General features: G+C 38.4%; 1 protein-coding gene across 1 annotated transcript in view; it reads right to left on the bottom strand.

Annotated features, from left to right (window-relative positions):
* The window catches only part of DDX10 (DEAD-box helicase 10), a 281164-nt gene that overhangs the window by 246347 nt on the left and 21492 nt on the right, over positions 1-13325 (bottom strand). The window contains exons 5-9 of the mRNA XM_047879029.1: positions 12614-12734; positions 11545-11734; positions 7630-7756; positions 3212-3374; positions 1514-1598 (exon numbers count right to left, since the gene is read on the bottom strand). Of these exons, the coding sequence (XP_047734985.1) occupies positions 1514-1598; positions 3212-3374; positions 7630-7756; positions 11545-11734; positions 12614-12734 (686 nt within the window). The remainder of the gene's footprint in view (positions 1-1513; positions 1599-3211; positions 3375-7629; positions 7757-11544; positions 11735-12613; positions 12735-13325) is intronic.

Raw genomic sequence — 13325 nt, 5'->3', positions numbered from 1 at the left:
CAGCACCATATATAGAACCCAGTTCTAACTCCACTGTTTATTCAAATTATATTGTTAACTACAATAAAAAGACTTACTTTTTACCCTGTAGTACAGAAATTCCATTTTAAAAATTTTTATTTTTAATGTTTATTTTTGAGAGAGAGAGAGACAGAGAGAGAAACAGAGCACAAGCAAGGGAGGGGCAGAGAGAGAGGGAGACACAGAATCAGAAGTAGCCTCCAGGCTCCGAGCTGTCAGCACGGAGCCCGACGTGGGGCTCAAACCCACGAGCTGTGAGATCACGACCTGAGCTAAAGTTGGACGCTTAATCAACTGAGCCACCCAGGCACCCCCATAAATTCCATTTTTAAATAGCTTTATCTTTCACTATTGTAATATTCACTCCCTTCATGCTGGTCAAAAGAAATGCGTTTGAGTGCATTTTTATTATAGCCCATGTTTAATGGCTATATATTTTTATTTAAAGATAAATGTGAATCAATCAAAAATGTTTAAGCAATCAAACATGTTACAAAAATTTTTTAATGAGTAAAATGAAGGGCTCTACTTCTCAGAAGGACAAGCAGCACCTGCAGAAGGACATGAAAAACCTTCACTTCAGCTAAAACATACAACAAAATCTACCAGATACAGCCAAAAAGAAAAAAAAAAAACTTCTTTAAAGCCACCCAAAACTGTGGATTCAAAGAAATTTCAGTGCATGCCAAAGAGATTTACTAGACAAATGAGGGAGAGAGGCCACTTGGGGCTGTTTGCTGAAAGGGACACAGGGCAAGCAGAAGACGAGGAAAATCACTGCTTAGAAGATGGTCTAAATCTTGGGTCTAAAGATCCTTCCATGGGGCGCCTGGGTGGCTCAGTCAGTTTAAATGTCTGACCTCGGCTCAGGTCATGATCACAGTTATTGAGTTCAAGCCCTGCGCTGGGCTCTGTGCTGACAGCTAGGAGCCTGGAGTCTGCTTTGGATTCTATGTCTCCCTCTCTCTCTCTGCCCCTCCCCCACTCACGCTGTGTCTCTGTCTCTCACTCTCTCTCTCTCTCAAAAATAAACAAACATTAAAAAAAATTTTTTTAATAAAAAGCAGAACTGCTGCCCAGATAGACCAAAAGTTGGTGTCTCTTCCATCATCAAGTACCAATGTCTCACCAACAACCACATTATAAATATTCATCCAGTTGTGATAAGGTAATAAATGGTACAAGGTAAATCCAAAGACACAGTCTGTCTGTGGCCAATCATAATCACTTATAACCCTGCTGTGATTATTTGGACTGTTTCCATTTCCTAACCATTACACAGGTTAGTAAGATGAACATCTTTATCTAACTTTACCCATCTCTCTTTCCTTAAGATCAGTTTTTAAATGTGGAACATGAGGCAAAAGGAAGAACTCTAAGGTTTTGGTAATTATTAACACATGCTATCCAGAAAGATGCTTAACATTTAAAATTCTACCACGAGCAAACATCTCCCAACTGCAACAGCAAAGAAAAGAGCCAGCACACCTACCTGGCAGTTCTACCTGCTCGGTGAATGTATGTGTTGGCATCCTCTGGACAATCAAACTGAAGAACCCAATTCACAGCTGGGAAATCTGAACAGAAGGAGCATCAAGTTAGGAAACTAGTTGCAAGATCTACCATGCCACACTATTTTTATTTTACATTATCACTTACTAGGACTTTCCATCACATCAAACTGATAGATATCATCTGTGAACTTTATTAAAAATAAAATTAACTACAGGAACCAAGAGATAATAAACAATTCTCCATTGACAGAGTGAACTAAAATCAATGACAGTGTTTGAATACAAAGATTCTTTTCTATCTGAAACAGAAGAGATTGCTTCGTGTCAGACAAATAATAAAATTTTAATAACCTAAAAGAACCCACTTTTCATGGGCTCCTAGTGAACTACAAAACTGGTTTCCCAATTTAAAGGAAGGAAACTTTACTTTTCTTGCTATTCCCATCTCCATTCAAATTAATGATTCTAAGTCCCTTTTCTCACTTCTGACTACAGAAGTTTTCACTCATTACCGGATATCCTGTTTTCAATTACTTGAAAGAACTACCTTTAGTCATTAGGGGATTTTGCTGTGAGAATTTTAGATCAATTTCCATAATAGAGAAAAGGGCTGATAAGTCAAGGAAGAGGAAGAAAGATCTGGAAAGAAGAGTGTCAGGATGACAAATATGCATGAGGTTTATGGAGCAACCAGCGTGGGTAAGAGCTGGAGATGGAACTTGCAAGAGGGGGAGGGTCTAAGGGAAGAGAGAAATGAACCGGGTTTGAACTGGTAGCAAAGAAGGTATGGGACATCTGCTAGAACATTTGAGAAAACTCATACAGACGATCACAACAGACAATCACACAGCCCAGACAAGGTAAATACAAAATGATGATTTTACCAAAAGTCATGGTATAACAACAATACAAGCCAGAGAGCTTGAAAAACATGTATACTTGGCTACTGCCTCCAGTCACATGTGAGTGAACATATATAATGTCTGAAATACACTTTCAAAAACTCCAAGAAAATCAAGGAGACAGGAAGAAAAAGGGGATCATGGAAAAGATGGTTGTCAAAGCTGGGTAATATACCTGAGGGTACCTTAGATGTATTCTTCATGTATGTTTAAAATCTACCACAGTAATTAACATAAAACAAAGCCACTGAACAATTTAAATTACCACCTACTTACTCTCTTGTCATGTGTTCTGATCTCTACTTCCTGTAATTACTTCCATACCCCATCCCACCACCACAAAGCCACCAGCTGTAAAACGGTATCCCAGTGGCTTTCTGAAACTTTAAACACATTAAGTATGCTTTTAAAATAAAAACATTTGGTGAAAAAATGGGATTTCAAATTTTCTTGTTAAGTAAGTTGTAATATTTTATCAAGTTTCCAATTTTCAAAGAAACATAGAAAGGTGTCTTTACACCTCTAATCCACCTTTGATTCTGTGGGCTGCTCAGGATTCTAGGATTATTACCATAAGCAATAAACACAGAAGGTGAAAATACAACCAAAATTTTCACTGATGCATCCTTAATCATATTGGCTACCAATTTACTTATTTTTCTAAGAAAAAAAGGCCCAATCATTTGAGTGTAACTATACGAATCCCCAAATCCATCCATTTATAAGCAAATTCCATATGCCATGACCACAAAATCTTTTCTTCTAAGTTCTCACCCAGCCCCCTGGCTGCAATGTCAGTAGCAAAGAGGACTGCAGCCTTCTTGCGGACGAATTCATTGTAGACCTCCATCCTTCTCATCTGCTGCTGCCGGCCGTGCAGCGCAAGGATAGAGATCCCAGGACGTAGCCGACAGAACACCCGGTACAGGTATTGGACCTAGGCAGTAACAGAAAAAGGAGTTTGGTACTTCCAGATAACAACAGCAGTCAAGCAAACTCGGGAGATTAACAGCAAACATGCTTTAAGGAGCACAAGTTTCACCAAACAAAAAATGTAGGGCAGAGAAAGGGAAACACAGTCTGGAGTTGTGGTCTTCGAGCACTTTTTGCTCACATTATTTCCTGTAAGAATTTTTTTTTAATATGCTGCCCTTAGGGGCGCCTGGGTGGCTCAGTCGGTCAAGCATTCAACCCTTGACTTTGGCTCAGCTCATGATCTCACACTTTGTGAGTTCGACCCCAGCATGTCACATCGGGCTCTGGACACTGACATCGCAGAGCCTGCTTTGGATTCTGTCTCCCTCTCTCTCTGCCCCTCTCCTGCTCACTATGTCTCTTTCAAAATAAATGAAAATTTTTAAAACTTTGTAAAAAATGCTCCCCTTACATTTCAACTTGACAGCTGACATTTTTTCAAGTGTAATGAGTTGCAAAAAATGTAATTTCTGATATATCGTAAATATGGAGAATTTAAAACAAACTTCTTACACACATATCCAGTAGATTCTAAGTATCAGAGAGAGCTGATACCTACGATCATTTTTAAAATATGTAAAGATTACGAAGGCCATGCCTGTGTGAAAGAGGGCCCCTCAACTTTGCTGTGACCCTCAAACTGCTATAAAAAAATCAAGTCTTTAAATTTTTTTTTAAATTTTTTTTTTTAAACGTTTATTTATTTTTGGGACAGAGAGAGACAGAGCATGAGCTGGGGAGGGGCAGAGAGAGAGGGAGACACAGAATCAGAAACAGGCTCCAGGCTCTGGGCCATCAGCCCAGAGCCCGACACGGGGCTCGAACTCACGGACCGTGAGATCGTGACCTGAGCTGAAGTCGGACGCCCAACCGACTGAGCCACCCAGGTGCCCCAAAAATCAAGTCTAAAAAAAAGTGAACACAAAATAAAATCCTCAAGAGAAAGAAATTTTGCATTTCTTCTCCTCCTTGAACTTTCATGGCAATTTCCTGACCCCACGGAATTTTATCTTAATAGTTTTATGCTTCAAAGTCTTTTGATTATCTTATCAATAGTTATGACTTTCTACTATAAAACACTGAATATCAGTTTTAATTTCTAATCTCCTGTGGCCATAAAGCTATTAAAAATTCTCAGACTAAGCTATTACTACATTAGTATATAACTGACCAGAACAAGAAATGTTAGAATTTGAAAAAAAACAAAACAAGAAATACTGATAGACACAATAATTTTGTTATATAACACTGGAAGTTATTATAGCTCTTCATAAATGGAAGTAAATGGAGCTGATTATTGGCTCTATTCCTCTTTGGTTTACATATTAATAAATGAATACTACTTGAATGGTAGACTGAGGCAGAGTAAAGCATCATTTTATTCCTATTTTCTCTTTCTAATGTGCACATTAAGAAAATCCCTTCATGAAATTACAGAAAATTGGACTCGAAGGAACACTTGTGCACTGCTGGTGGGTATGCAGGCTGGTGCAATCGCTTTGGAGAACAGTGTGGAGGTTCCTCAAAAAATTAAAAATAGAACTACCATATGATCCAGTAATTCTACTTCTGGGTATTTATCTGAAGAAAACAAAAACACTAACTCCAAAAGATATACGCACCCCTATGTTTACTGCAGCACTGTTTACAATAGCGAAGATAAGGAAGCTACACAGTGTCCATCCAAAGATGAATGGATAAACACATACACATACATACACACACACAATGAAATATTACATGGGCATAAAAAATGAAATCTTGACATTTGCCACAACATGGATGGAGCTGGAAGGAACAATACTAAGTGAGATAAGTCAGAGAAAGATTTGTACCATGATTTCACTTAAGTGAAACCTAAAAAACAAGCAAACAAAAGACAAAAAACAAAGAAAAAAAACACTCTTAAATACAGAGAACTGGTGGTTACCAGAGGGGAGGTAGGTGAAATAGGTGAAGGGGGATTAAGTACACTTACCATGTAAGCACTGAGTAATATACAGAATTACTGAATCACTATGTCATAAACCTGAAACTAATATAACACTATATGTAAATTACACTGGAATTTAAAAAGTAAATTTAAAAAATAAAATGTAGGGGCACCTACGTGGCTCAGTCAGTTAAACGTCCGACTTCAGCTCAGGTCATGATCTCACAGTTTGTGAGTTCGAGCCCCGTGTCGGGCTCTGTGCAGACAGCTCAGAGCCTAGAGCCTGCTTCATATATTGTATCTCATTCTCTCTCTGCCCCTCCCCCATTTGTGCTCTGTCTCTCAAAAATAAAATAAACGTAAAAAAAAATTTTTTTTTTAAAGAAAAAAAGAAAATGTACTAGAAGGAAACTTAACTCTTTTAACTCCTATAAAATAGGTCAAAACCATGACAGGTAAAATTTATAACAATCCCATCAGCTATTAAGTCCATTAAGTCTCCTCACAAATTTTGTTAAAAGTTAAGAATGGTTGGTGGGCATCTGGGTGGCTCAGTCAGTTAAGTGTCCGACTCTTGATATCGGCTTAGGTCATGATCTTAAGGTCATGAGATTGAACCCCACATCAGGCACCGCACCGAGCATGGAGCCCGTTTGGGACTCTTTTTCTCACGCTCTCAAAATAAATAAATAAACAACAACAACAACAAAGCAAAGAATGGTAAGGCCAGTGAACTGCAGAACAACTTGGTACCATGTTCTCAGAGCCATTCACTTTCCAAACAGCGAAACCCTTGGTGCTAGGAAGGCTCTAATGGCCTGAGACAATGCACCAGTAAGAGTACAGACAGACGGACTCATGGCTTTGTTCTGCAGGTTTAAAAGGGCCACCATGAGAAGGGGAGAGGGGAAAGGTGAACCTGCGGACGACAGATGCACCCTCAGGCAAACCAATCTCAAAATTTAAGTACATATGCACCCAGGAAGTGTCAACTGAGTCCATGAAAACTTGCTGCAGTCTGCATCTCCTGAATCAAAACTGTCCTTGGATTCCTGCTCTTGACAAAACTCGGTGAGGTGGATGACTTCCCAAGATCACTCTGGCTAGAATGTGTGATAACTATAAGGAAGGAAAGTGCGAGAATGAAGAGAGCAGCCAGGATTAGGAGAAAGTCAAGCGTGTCTGAGATTTAGTTTTGGCCTGAGGTGTAATGAGAGGTGGTCGAGCTAATGAGAGTTGCCAATATATTGACTATGAGATGAAGACGTGCAATAATTAAGGATTCAGTCATCTGAGATGGGGAAGAGATGGACGGAAAAGATCTTCAGGATACGAAATCTTAAATCATTTTTCATACTTTAAACTTGAGATACTCAACAGGAAATCTCAAGACACTCAACAGGAAATCTCTAGTATTCAAGTGGATACACAAGTCCGGGGCTCAGGAGAGCGGTCAGAGCTTGAGATGTCAATTCGGCAGTTGTTAGAACACAGATGGCACTTAAAACCATGGGACTGAAGAGGTTTCCTAAAAAGAGTATGCACCAAAAAAAGGACAGAGTACAACAGACAGACCACTATTATCTTCCCTGTAAGCTGGAGAGAAACTCACTGGCATATTTATCAGGCTAAGCACTCAAAAAACTATAAACCTAGAATCCACCTACTATATGCCAACAACTATATATCATTAGGTAATCTGAAATATAGAGAAGAAAGGAACATAAAAATCAATCAAGGTCCCTCCCTCTTTAAGGGAAGAGACTAAGTTTCCTTATTTATCACTGAATCCTTTATTCATAACAAATGACTAATGTTAAAGAAATGTGTAACTGAATTAAACACATAAACACTCTAGAAGGAGAGGAGAGAAAACAGCTGATTATAACACAGGGATTGGCAATACTGGAGAGGGACCTCCAGATATAACATTTGAGCTTAGCCTTAAAGGACATTCAACACTCCCTCAGCATTAGTGTAAAGGGGTGCAGGCAGGGCACTCCAGAGATCACCATGATCAAGGACACCGAGGCATGGAAATAAATGGCACATTCAGGTAAGAATTCCAAGAGGGTGGGAGTCAGATTATAAACACCTGCAGTTCATCCAGTCATTCAATGGCGTGATCTGCCAATATTCACAGAAGGACACCACGCTTATTTATCATGTTCCTCACCACATCTAGCACTGTATTTATCAGAATAGAAGAAATTGCTTTTTATCTAACTGAAATTTGCTATTTTAAAAGGGATGATTCAACAAGAATTACTTAATCATTCAGTACCTCTTTACAACTGGAGAAAAATACAATACTTTTCTTCTTCAGGTGGCTTCTCAAAAAGGAATACAACACACTTATTTTTTGCTGCAGCTCGCAAACTATGTAGTTCTGCTCCAAAGTGGCAGGGGTGCTTATGAAAATAAGAGGAGGAAATATGTTAAAAACATGCCACATTGGTTAACTTTGAAATCCAGACCCCACCAAAAAAAAAAATTAGAACAAGAAATGATTAGCAACAGCATGGCTCTCCAACAAATTTCTCTTACACACACATACATATACCCCAGAAGAGAACTTCCTAGGAATCAGAACGAGAATTGGATCATCACAATTTTGCAAATCCTAATGAAACCATGGATCTAGAATAATCATCACTGGCTCCTAAAACTTTTAAGATTAAAAAGCTATCCTTCCTGTCTTAAAGGTATTGTTTGATTCAGATTCATTCTTTGGCCTGTAGCACTAACAATGAAAGCTGGATTAAATATAAATCAAAAAAAAACCTGAAGGCATCAGAGATCAACCAAGGCAGCTAGGACTTGAGGTGCTAAAAAAGAAAACAGACATGCCCTGAGGCAAGCCCCATATTCATCCCCACCTTCCCCTGAAAGCATCTGTTGATTTGCAAGACAGATAAGAATTGGGAGTAACACCCTGAGGCCTACACACATCAGCCCAAGATCCTTGAGAAGAGGAACCATAAAACACTGAATCTTAAATTCTTCATAGGATCTTCCCATGAAAAGTGGGAGGAACTCCTAAACTCAACACACACACACACACACACACACACACACACACACACACACACACGCATGCACACACACACACACACACACACACACACACACAAAGCAAAATGACTGAAAACAAACAAAAAGCAACATCCTGGAAGCTGAGAGCTGAGCAGAGACCCTGGCAGCCTCAGCGCTAAGAGGTTCAGAACTTGCCAGAGGGGAAGGGCTCTGGAAACACCCAGGGCTTTCAGCTGAGACTTCCAGAGGGCTAGATCTCACAACTCCAGGCAAAACAAAAAGAGAATAACCCCAGAGTCTACAAGCCAGGATAGCCCAGATCAAGGTCATCTGTCCATACCACATCTATCTGCCACAAAAAAAAAAAACAAACCATTAGACATGGCTTCACTAAGAACCGAAAACAAGAAAATCTTAAACGATACACAATACCCTCAAAAGAACAGGAAAACCATCGGCTAACTCTGACATCGGCTAATTTTGATACAATAGTAGTTAGAACAGAAATGTATCTTTAAAGAAAAAACCTGCCAAGATATCTTCCAAAAATGAGGAAGAACTAGAGATGTTCTCAGAAAAGTCAAAACAGAATTTTTCCACTAGTAAACCTGAACTAAAAAAAAAAAAAAAAAAGTTCTTTTGAACACAAGAAATAAAGAATAACTATTTGGATAAATCTAAATAAATACTGATGTTTCAAAAAGTATTAATAACAGCTTATGGAATTTAAAGTGTGTGAAATTAAAATACTTCACGATGAAGACACAGTGGAAAGGGGTAAAGAAACTTAAAATAATGGGGTAAGGTAAATGTCAATGAACTAAATCCTCCAGTTAGAAAGTAATGATCATACCTGATAATTGCTTGTAAAGTCAAATAAATCTAAAATGTAAGGCTGTATATAATGTAAGGAGTAAATGGCCAGAGAAAGATTCACCATGCAAACACAGACCAAGAGAAATTTACTACAAGGAGACTAATATCAAACTAGACTTCAGGGCAAAAAGTATTAGTAGAGATAAAGAACATTTCATAATGATTAATGACACTAACAGGAAATATAAAATTACTTTTGCATGCAACTAACAACATAAGCTCAGAACAGCCATTTCAATTTTGAAATGCTTCATAATTCACCATAGATTTCAACTTATATTCACTGTAAAACACAGCAAATTACAATGATTCAAAGAGAACGATTTTTTTCTCAAAAAAAAAAAAAATCATTAGGAGCGCAATTTCACTGCAACAGCAACATAAAGAAACCACCCTATTATACCTTTTCTAAGTACATTCTGATATACAACTTCAGAAAGATCTAACTTTTTAAAATTATTTTTCTGGTCCTGCACGATTCTAGAGTAGATATTCTATACTACCTTAAAAATTTTCTTGACCGTGATTTCCCCATGGTGTATTAACCAAGTTAATGGCTAGAGAAGAAACTTCAATAATGATATGAGACAAAATTCACAAAAGTATCTGCCTTCTGTGGTGCTTCAAGTGAACTGGACATTAGAGAGTACTACAGTCATAATCACATAACCTGCAACTGTCAATTGTCATTGGAGACATGGTTTCTGAAAACCCCATTTCTTCTAAGTGATGCATTTCAAAAATCACTTATAAAATAAACAGTATTTGCATTTGTTTTTTTCTAACTCTGATCTACAGATAATAACCCACTGTTACCTACAGAAATTGGTAACAAGAAATCTATGTACAATTACCTTAAATCATGCAGTTTTTAGATGTTACCTAACGACTGAAAAATGTGTATCTGGTAAAGACACTAAAGAGTTGTGAAAATAGGCAGAAAGCAAACAGCCAAAAAAAAAAAAAAAAAAAGAAAGAAAATGAAGAAAATCAAGGGGAGCCTGGGGAGCTCAACTGGTTAAGCGTACGACTCTTGATCTCGGCTCAGGTCATGATCTCAAGGGCTGTGAGATTGAGCCTGTCTTGTTGCACACTGACAGCACAGAGCTTGCCTGGGATTCTCTCTTGCTCTCTCTCTACCCCTTCCCTGCTCTCTCTCTTAAAATAAATAAACTTAAGACAAAGAAGAAAAAGAAAATAAAAAGTGACTCTTTAGATTATTAATTGTACCAAGAATTTCAATAGCTACCTTAATTCAACGTTACAAACAGCAACCACTGTCTACTCCATAGTAAGCTAAGGAGGAGTTAAAGAATCTCTTGCTATGCCACTCCCGAGTTCTTGAGAACCAAGTTCATCCACTGAAAATGCCTGGAAGCATGGAGTCTGGCCTCTTCTAGGGCTTTCTTTAATCCTAAACATTTATTAGCTGAACAACATTAAGGTGGGCCCCAAGGCCCATATTCCCAGTATTTAACAACTTTCTAAGAGGATAATCCACCATTTTCCCCAATCTATTCCTTCTCAGACTAACATTTTATAGTAAGAAATCAAAGATAGAGATAATCCATATGGAGACCTTCAACACATATCTACTTATGTTCACTAGACAACATTTCTGCAAGTCAAGCATGTCCACAATCGACAGTGATTCATACCAAACATACACACACAAACTTCCACTTGTATCAAAATACACTTTGAAACCTACTTCCCCCAACCCATTTCCCACACAGCCATACAACCCCACCACCCCCCATTTTATGCAGGGGTAGTTGTTAACAAACACCTGTTCACATCTTACAGAAAGATATGTGTTCCTCAGACCACATGAGAAATATTGCACTAGAGTATTCCCACATTTAAAGGTCCATCAAATATTTATGGGGCGCCTGGGTGGCGCAGGCGGTTAAGCGTCCGACTTCAGCCAGGTCACGATCTCGCGGTCCGTGAGTTCAAGCCCCGCGTCGGGCTCTGGGCTGACGGCTCAGAGCCTGGAGCCTGTTTCCGATTCTGTGTCTCCCTCTCTCTCTGCCCCTCCCCCGTTCATGCTCTGTCTCTCTCTGTCCCAAAAATAAATAAATGTTGAAAAAAAAAAAAAATTAAAGGTCCATCAAATATTTAAATAATTGTAATATATTTTACTATACTTTCCATATTTTATAACACATAAAATGACGTCTAGTTTCCTAAAAAAGGTAGTATTCATTTAAAATACCAAATTCTTATAGTAAAAAGAACACTGATTTTTTTAATTGAATCAAATATGGCTACAAGTAGTACATACCTGTATTTTGCTTTTTCATGAACCCAGACATACTCAGGGTTTTTCAAACTCAAGCGTGCAAGGTCCTTTACAGATTTGGTTTGGGTAGCTGAGAAAAGCAAAGTCTGACGTTTCTTGGGAAGATTTTCAATAATAGCATTCATGGTATCAGCAAAGCCCATATCCAAGATTCTATCTGCTTCATCAAGAACTAAAAAAAGAAAATTCAAGGTGAATTACAACATTTAAAATATACATTAGGCTAGGGGCGCCTGGGTGGCGCAGTCGGTTAAGCGTCCGACTTCAGCCAGGTCACGATCTCGCGGTCCGTGAGTTCGAGCCCCGCGTCAGGCTCTGGGCTGATGGCTCAGAGCCTGGAGCTTGTTTCCAATTCTGTGTCTCCCTCTCTCTCTGCCCCTCCCCCGTTCATGCTCTGTCTCTCTCTGTCCCAAAAATAAATAAATGTTGAAAAAAAAAAAATTTTTAAAATAAAATAAAAAAAAAAATATACATTAGGCTAAATGCAATGTAGTATTCAGGACTGGATTCTAGAAGAGAAAAAGGGCATTAGCAGAAAAATCGGTGAAATCCAAATAAAAGTCTGGAATTTATACAACGGAACAATGTTAATCTTCATTTTGACGAAATATGTGGTTACATGCCACAGTTATGTAAGATGTCACACTAGGGGAAACTGGGGAAAGGGTATAAAGCAACTCTCTGTACTATCACTGTAACTGTAAATATAGAATTATTCCAAAATAAAGACGTGATTAAAAGTATATATACACACGTTAGGTAATATCACCAGAAGCGGATGTATCTTAAGAGATAAATTCCTAGCAGTGTCAGATAAAGAAGTATCTAATTTCATATACAACTACTTATATTCTTCTGACCATTTTGTTTAAAAAAAAAAAAAGTCTAGTTGTACTCTCCCGGTTTAGAACCCATATGCCAAAAAATTGTTTCAAGTTATTCTCAAATGTTTTATTGAATAAATATTAAGATTAAAAATGTCTAACATTAAAATTGATGAGGCTTCCCTCCTAAGTCTGAGATTGTTTCATTAGAAATTCATTAGACTTACCTAACATTTGGAGATTGGTAGCATGAAAACATATTGTTTCATCCATGTGTTGAAGAAGCCGACCCGGAGTACAAACAAGTATATTTATGTTATTGATCCTCTCAGCTTCATGTTTCAGATCCTGAAAACAGTTGTTTCTTCTGATTACACAGACACATTACTGAGCAGCCCATGTAGCAAAACTATAAAAGCCATCTGCATGTTACTTCTCACAGCAATGTAGATATGCTACAAACAGATAGGATTTCCCCCTTCAATTTCTGCAGCACATCCCAATTTCTGGGCCAAATAAAAGTCCTCAGTGAAGACCTAAAGAGCTCAGAGTGCCTCTAGATTCTTAATTATACCCAGGATTCTGAGGCCAAGAAAAAATTTCCCATGAATGCTCCAAGTCTTCACTTCTCCTTACATCGGCCAGAACCGACTTAAAGTAGAATCGTTGCCATTATTTAAGTCAGAACCCAGAGGCACTCTCTGACACCATTCACACTGCACTTTGTGGACTAGGGCGAGGGAAGCTGAGCTCTCTACACTCTATCTAGAAGGTGTCTCCTTGAATGTTCGTCATTAAAGCTGGGTGACAGGTACGTCAGTACGTGAGGGTTTGGGATGGATGCTACACTTCCTTCATGTATGTTTGCATATGAACCCAAGTATTATCTTCACAGTCTAGAAGAGCCTCCAGCCCAAACAAGCAGTCCAAGTGAACCAG

This window comes from Prionailurus viverrinus, chromosome D1 (assembly GCF_022837055.1).
Source record: "Prionailurus viverrinus isolate Anna chromosome D1, UM_Priviv_1.0, whole genome shotgun sequence".
Classification (NCBI taxonomy): domain Eukaryota; kingdom Metazoa; phylum Chordata; class Mammalia; order Carnivora; family Felidae; genus Prionailurus; species Prionailurus viverrinus.
This window is presented reverse-complemented; position numbering and strand designations above follow the sequence as displayed.